Below are 8,231 nucleotides of genomic sequence, written 5' to 3' on the forward strand. Positions count from 1 at the left end.
AAGAAAATATAATGGCAGGTGATAATCTAAATTATAAATTTCTATTAAAATCATTTTCCAAATAAAGCCTTCCCTAGATTTTCCTACTTTCTTTTCTATTGAATCTTAATTTGAAAATTCCTTCTGATAAAGTAAAAAAAAAAGTCATATTTTAATTTTTACCATTTTCTCCTATTTGTTCTCATAAGTGATAAACTATTCTAATATTTCTAACTATGGAAGGAAAATTACAGGAAATGAGTTCTGTCTCCTTATGTGTATAAATCTCAGCATGTATACAATGCTATAATGCATGTTTCCTCTGAGCAAGCAAGAATGTTAATGCATGCTAGGGAAAAAAAGCCTGGTAAACTTCTTCCCAAATAGAAAAAAAAAGGGGTTTATGAGCTATCAAATTAATAGTTTTGCTTTCATTTAACATGTAGCATCATGCTTTTACCTACCAATGTACTCTTCCTTCATCTACTTTATATGTATTTGCCCTTTTGATATTTTTTCAGGATGTTTAGATGAGAAAAATAGTTAAAACTTTTTTCTTAGGATAATTATAGTTTCAAATCAGTGTGTAATTTCCATTCCCCTTAAGGTTTATGAACCGATTTTTACAATGTGTCTATTCAAGCCTTTAATTAATCAAATTTTCGTCATTCCTATCTTTGAAATAAAAGATACCTTGAAAAAGAGATGTTCCAGTATTCTTAATTTATGGTTTACTAAATTGTAGTGTAGGATTAGTATTTTGTTTAAGAAAACATAGCAATTTGTGAGCAGAGCTGGAACTACAAGGCCGTTTTCTTCAACTTTTAGTAAGACTTTAATTCTATTCTTCTATAATGGAGTAAATTGTGTCTACTTAAATCCTCCTACTTGCAAGTATAGTTTTAACCCTTACCATTACTATTCTTTGAGTTTTAACCACATAGTGACCACAGTTCAAATATTGCATATTTCTTAAATCAATCACATTATCATTTATGGTCGTTGAATCATATTTTATGTAATGATTAGGATGACACTTCTAAAATCCTTTGAGAGAAGAGTTTTTTTAATCTCTAAGTGGATCACACTCACTGATATATTTCAATGATAACTCCGACCTTGAATAAAAAAGAAATGAATACAGAGTGTAAACTAAGAAACGCCACAAAAATATCACTTTTATACTCTCTACTTAATATGCTTTTGGCTTCAGTCATTTGTGTTTATATTACTGATCAATGTAAAAAAATAATAACATCTGAAACCAGGATTCACTTATTTGCCAGGAACAAGAAATATAATGAAAGTATCATTGCAAAAACAAACACCATTTTTAAATTTTATCTTGGCAAAATTTAATGGCCATATTTCTGATAAAATTTCATTTAATAATTAAAGTTATTATAACTAAAAGCTCTTTATGATATTAAGCATATGAAATACACTTCTATGAAACAATTTTCTATTCTCCTAAGTTCGACATTAATACCATACCGATTGAGAGCTTACTCTCCTTTGGGAAAACTAAACATCTCACTAGTTTTTGAAATCAAATTTTCACTGAGCTCTGTGTCTTCCAGGATGTTTCATTAGCAATACTAATAAAGTAAAAATAGTTGTCTGAATGCAATTATTTATAAAAACTAGTCACAAAACAAACTGCCATGCCTGCATCTTTCAAGGATATTGGAAGGTCATCTTGATAAAGGTGGAAAAGAAATGCTAGTACACTTTAAGTTGTGAGGACGGCCTGATCAAGTAGTCTAAGGAAGAAAGCAGTAAAATAAGAAGGGGTAAAGATGAGATGGGGTGAGTGACAGAGCACAATTCGATTGTGGATACGATTTTTAGAATATGTAGTTACTAATTACCTTTTCCTGCATTTTCCGTGTGTTTAAGCTTATACCAAATTCAGGAAAAGCTTTCATCCCTGTTTTTAGCTTCTAAATGTCATTTCCACCAATTGCATGCATTGGAATATAAATGCCAAAAGAGACTTTTCCCTCCCTCCCTCCCAGAAAACTAGTTCTGCTATCCCAACTGGAATAGTAATCTTTATTTCCTGTGATTTTCTAATGAGGTTATTCTTCATCTCCACTTCTAATTTATTATGTCCAGTTGTAACTGTCAGAGAATAACCCCGGGATAAAGATCAAGGTTGTTTATTGCTCTTAAACACTTATGCCAGTGTAAGGTTTCCTAAACTGAATATATAATTTGAAAAGAAATGTCAGTTACAGTACCTGATTTTGATTCCATATGAACCACTATATAATAAAACACTGTGCACTAACTCCATCTACAGGTCATTACAATAGTAACACTTCATATAATTTTTCAAAAGCAATGGAGAACATTTAACTCCTCAGATTAAGAGTACCTGGCAATAGTGAGTCCCCTCTTCATCTGGTAGTCATTATTTACCACACCCAATAGCAAAAACTAAAAAGACAACTTCTCAATTAAAATAAATCCTCCTAAGTTCATTTCTTTCTAGACTATTCTTTCTTTCCACCTTAACTTGTTAAGAGTTCACTTTCCATTACATTTTGAAGAACCTTAGTTTTTATAATGTCTAAGACTTTCTTAAGGGCCATAGGAGTAGATCATGCAAGAAGCATAAGAGCAGATAAAAAAGAATCTGAAATATTTGGTTATTTATACCATTTTTACTATAATATGTTTATATGTTTGATTTGACCATTAGCACATTTTTTAATATGCTTAAGCATTTTATTAAATTTTTCTCATAACTTCTCTCCACAGTAGTCACACTTAAATAGAGAAGTTTGATTTTATGTAATGTTCTTAAGTATTTCTTCAGTATATTCTACCTCTATTGATTATACAAATAATGGTTTCAAAACACAATGTGCACACGCGTTTATAGAGACTTAGGACTTTCAGACTATAAGTATTATTTTAAACTTTCCACTTTTACGCAGTCACAAGCTACTCTATGATCTTTACAGTTGCCTAGAAATGTTCTTGCTGGAAAATCAACTCACAGTACGCAGACATTAATTGGGGTAACTTTCTCTATGAATTAGGAAACCACATATTTTGTTCAGTTACAACTGAACAGTGAAAAGTTCAATTTAAGACTTAAATGTTGAATTAATATATTCCTTTAACAAAAGCGTGCTAAGTGTATTCTAATCATCATGCAAATAAGACGGCTATTTTTTTCATACTGCTCTTCTTTATTCTTAGTTGGGATTTTATTGCTGTTAAGTTTTTTGAATTCCCTTAGTCATGAATTCATCCAAAGACAATTTTCTTCCCCCTGAAAGAATAAATGAAAAGTTACAGAAATTCTCATGCAGATTTAAAATAAAGTGCCCCCACCTTCTTCCAATCAATGTGCTCAGAAGGAGGGTCCAGGCCCAAAGATAGTCAGAGAGACCCAGACTTTTCTTCATCGCGGGCTTGTGCAGCTGAAAAGTAGAACAAGTAGAGATCAATGTCTCTTGCAAGAAACATCAGGTTATAACCACTAGGGCTGACTGAGGCAGTTCGGATGAATGCTTTGAAGTCAGGAAATGACCTCACTGGGATATGACACCTCATTGGAAGCAATGGAAACCTGGACCATCCATTCTCCACTTTCCCTTCCATTTCTCCATTCAGCAATATATCAGTATCTTAATTTCTCCTGTAAAAGAATACAAGTTGAAATGCTTTCAGGTGACAGTATTGCGCAACAAAAAACCCGTGAGTTTTTTTCCTCTAGGTTGTATATTTCCAATATAGTTTGAATTACACTCTTCTTGTTTATCATCTGAAAATCTTGACCTTTCTGACTGGAGTTTCCATGCCTGAACTGTGCATTGAAATTTTTAAGCCGGTGTCTATAATGGGGTGAACGTGTTTTGGAGCTGAGATGGGGTAGGTCAATATGCTTCGATGACTAAATTCATTTTTGAATTCTGGATTTTCCTTGATTTCAGAAGCAACTGTATTTATCTTAAAAAAAAAAAAAGGCATAGGAAACACACTGTTGAATGCCGAAGTCGTGCTTATATTCTCTGTGATTGCTTTGTTAAACGTGCTCATTAATGCTTCTGTGGGGCTAAAGGACACACTTTATAGTCAAGCCATGTGCTGATCTCTCTCATACACACACGCCACACTCACGTAAACGCATGCAAACATGCCCACACATGTCTTTTAAGCCCTCTTAAATTCTGCCAGGTTGCTGCTAGAAGGAAGATGTTTCATCTCAGACAGATGGAAGCTGGAGTGCTTTGCTTTGCATGAATACGGGAATCTTTTTTCCCTCTTAGGTAAAGTGCAATCAATCACCATCTGATTGTCAAATTTTAGACTTGATAGTGGGATGAGGAAGGAAAGGAAGAGTATGGAAAGCTTAGAGAATTTCACAAAATTATCATCTATTTGTGGGAACAATTTTTAAAGATCGGTGCACTACCTGGTTACGGAGAAGATATGGCAACACTTTTTAAATGTGCTATGATTAATGGCAATCATAGCATGAGAAATGCTGAAGGTATTTATTTATTAGGACTTTTCTGAATCTATACTCCTTAGTACAGTGATTAATGGATTGCATGTCTTTTAAAGCATGTTTTTCATTATCCACTCTATGGTTTAATGTGGTATGCCTTTAAGTACATCTATACAAATGCTTTCCACACTCCTGGGGATCATTTATATCAGTAAAAACCATTACAGACAGACATGTAAGCAATGAAACATAATTAATGTGTTTAGAGTGAAATGGTCTAGATCTAGAGATAAGAGCTGTGAGCTTCATAGTTTTTACTTAATTTAGTCACTGGTTTTGGCATGAATGACAAGAGATATCAGACAAATATCAGTATGTTAAAAGATTGCATCTAAATCGCACAGTTAGAATTCACCCTTGCATTAATCTTCAGCATCTGTTATGAAGGAAAAACAACTTCTCTTACCCTATTAATAAGTATCGGTCTTTATAAAAAAAAAAAAAAAAGAGGGGGTGATTCTTGAGGGGTAAATGGAATAAAACAAATTCCCCGAGGCAAGGTACTAAAGCTTTTTGTCCTCCTCTGGCATTTTAAAGAGGAAAACAAACCTATCATGGCACTTGAGTTGTTGAGTAAGAAAGTTTCTTGCAAATACAAACCTAATAGTTTAAAAGAAATGCTAAGCTGCCTCCTTACCCTCTTCCACCTTCAACCTTCCCCCATCAGACACACACCCTCCAAACACCCGTATCCCATGCCACCCATATCAAATGAGAAGTTGAGTTTTTCACGTTCAGAATCAGAGAGACCCCTACACCAGAGGGCATTTTAGCAGCGTCCACTGGAAATGAGAAAAGAGGCATTTCTGCAGCCAGAATGTGAGAGCGCCTTCCCTCGAAGGGAACAGAGACGGGGCTTCCGTCCCAGCATCTTAACTTTAGACGATGCCCCCCAAAGCCCCTCCCCAGCTCATCCCAGCTCCCTCTTGGAAAAAAAAAAAAAAATCAAAACAACATGTCACCACCCACCCCGCGGAATAAATTCATATCTGCCTAAGAAAGGGGGAAAGAAAGGAAGAGATAAGGGGGGGGGGGGGGATAACGCTTCTATATCGCTGCGGTTTTCACCCTGAAAGAAAAACATTCGTTGTTTCTACCTGCTGTGGGATCAGGCTCTTGTCCTGTTCCCTCTTCCCCCTTTTTTCCCCTCTAGCCTTCCCATCTCTCCGGCTGGGAAAAGCCACGTTCAAGCTGTGTGTGCAGCGGTCCGCAGCCGCACTTACCTCGGGCCCCCTCTGGGCACAGGATCGCTCAAGACCCGGGAAAAGTGTGCGAGCGAGCGCGGACCGCGGAGAGCCGGGAGCAGCGCGGGGCGCGGGGCGCGGGGCGCGGGGCGCGGGGCGGGCGCGCCGGAGCCGGGGGCGGCCTCGCTCTCCCCTCGCTCACTCGGTCTGAGCCATCATGGACTCTGCGTGCTCCTCTGCTGAAGATCTCACACCCAAATTTGCTTCCCGGTATCCGATCTGCAGCTATACAACAAAAGATTTCTCTTTACCAAGACAGTAGTAATACGTCCCAGGGCAAACCGGATGTGAAATAGGCGGTGACTTCATGCCAGAGAGATTTTATTTTAGAAAGGAAGGTGGTACCAGCCTCTGGATCTGGAGACCAATCCGCCCATTTTTTATATGCAGCACAATTTAACTTGCACCGCTCTGGCCCTAATCCCCTTCTCTCTGGCTGCAGACTCAAATCCTTCTACAATCTGCTGCAAGCTTTGCTTTGCTTTTTTTTTTTTGGTGGGGAGTATAAATGGGGGAGGAAAGGGGAGAAAGGGTTAGAGACATAAGGACTCCACTCAGACCCTTTTCACACTTTCAATTCATGAGCACTATTTTAAGGTGTGCCCCATTAAACAACAACAACAACAACAACAACAACAACAACAACAAAATAACTGATCAGTATAACTAGTGCAGCTTTGATCAAACATTCAACCACTGCATGCATATGAATGGATGCAGGGAGCTGCAAGGTTGCACATGTGGAGAGCCACGTCCTCTCGCCTGCCTCCCTCCCTCGCACGCACTCCCACACACATGTCTGAGTCCCTGTGTCTTGCAGAGTCACGAATGGTGAGGGATGGCGGGCAACAGTTCTGGCCAGTAGGGAACTGGCCGCCAGGTGTCCAGGCTTTCGCACTTTCGCAGGTTGTGAGCGCTTTCCACCCCACCTTCGTCTGTATCTTAGAGGACAGCAAGAAGCGCGCTCCGGAGCCGGGTTTTTAATCTCTGGAGGCAACTGTTTGTCTGTTTATGTGATTAAAGGAGAAAACACGGTCCCCTTTAAATCAGAATCGTGCTGGGTTCCCAGGACGAGGAGTATTTAACTTTAAATAAATCACCCAGATCATTTCTAGGTTTGAGAGTCATATCTCCATTTCCGGAATCATTCCCTTGACTCCAACTCCATCATCCTCCGGATTAGGAAAATGGGAGAGGGGGAGGAGAGAAGATTAACAAAAAGATTTTTAGAAGTCAGGCCCAAACCATCCTCTGCCTCCCCCCCCCCGCCCCTCCCCACCCCCCGCCCTCTTCCATTACCCTCCCCAGTGGCTCTCCACCCACGAATAATTATACACTTAGGGAAGGAGGGTGTGTTTCAACATCAATCTAACTCAATTTCTAAGGAGCCAGGGGCGACTGTAGTTCTCCCTTCGGATTTTGTGAATGGGTGTTTGCAGCACAGAGGAGATGGGTGCCTTCTGAAACGACCTGAAGCCCTGGAAACTGTCCCTTCAGCACTTGCGCCAGACAACGTAGGAGGCGCTGAAAAGATAGGGTGCCTCCATGTAATGCTTCTGGTGAGTAAGGTCTGAACTTTGATGAGCTCCCTAGTCATTTTGCTCTAGAAGACTTCCAGCAGAGGAAACGTTGTGGGTAGGGGCGGAGCTTGGCAAAGTGAAGAAAAAAACCTAAATGGCCAGTCTATACCACTCACTGGTGTTTGATTCTACAAGCCTTCCTTGACCTTGTGCTGTAATGCAATCAGCTTACTTGGTTAAAACATAACAGGTGATTGAGATGATCAGGAATATAAAATTGAAGACCACTTTCAGAATCGGGCTTGATTATCATGAGTTTTGAAGGGAAATGTTACTGGGAAAATGATTTTAGGAGTAAATATTCAAGGAAGAGAGATTTGAAGATCATCTTATGTTGCCTACTCTGCTCAGATAGGACAAAGGTCAATGATTCCCACTGAGGATCATCATAGCTTCCCTATATGACATTACTCAATTTTTATTTATTTATGTACTTATCCATTAATTCACTTATTTATTGAGTAGTTCTGAGAACAAAACTTACTTTATTAAGGTTTTATAACCCTGGCTTAACAATTAGAAAATATTGTTTTCTTACCTGACAATATAAAATGCAATTCCATAATTTTGTTTTCATTCAACAAAGACTGATAGTTCTAGAAATGTAATCTTTTCATCTTTTTTTTTTTTTTTTTTTTGTCTCCTGATAAAATTGTCACAGCTTCTTCTACTCTGCTCTGCCAATGGGAGTAACTTTATATCCTATACCTAATGCTATACAATCAAACCACTCTACTGATTATGTTTTTTTTTTCAATCACAGTTACCGAAATGTTATTATTTGCACAATAATCTCTGAAAACAATGCCAATCACATCTTTCTTCAGATTAAAAGTGTTATGTGACTATCCAGCAGGACACAATTGCATGGCATTTCCATACATTTAAAACAATAAATAT

At 38.1% G+C, this 8,231-nt stretch overlaps 1 protein-coding gene across 1 annotated transcript in view; it reads right to left on the minus strand.

Moving 5' to 3' along the window:
- Positions 1-6,184, minus strand: part of GABRA1 (gamma-aminobutyric acid type A receptor subunit alpha1) — a 58,680-nt gene extending 52,496 nt beyond the window's left edge. The window contains exons 1-2 of the mRNA XM_072824257.1: positions 5,731-6,184; positions 3,328-3,416 (exon numbers count right to left, since the gene is read on the minus strand). Of these exons, the coding sequence (XP_072680358.1) occupies positions 3,328-3,401 (74 nt within the window). The 5' untranslated portion in view covers positions 3,402-3,416; positions 5,731-6,184. The remainder of the gene's footprint in view (positions 1-3,327; positions 3,417-5,730) is intronic.
- Positions 6,185-8,231: the final 2,047 nt, after the last annotated feature.

This window comes from Canis lupus, chromosome 4, assembly GCF_048164855.1.
Source record: "Canis lupus baileyi chromosome 4, mCanLup2.hap1, whole genome shotgun sequence".
In the NCBI taxonomy this organism is placed as follows: Eukaryota; Metazoa; Chordata; class Mammalia; order Carnivora; family Canidae; genus Canis; species Canis lupus.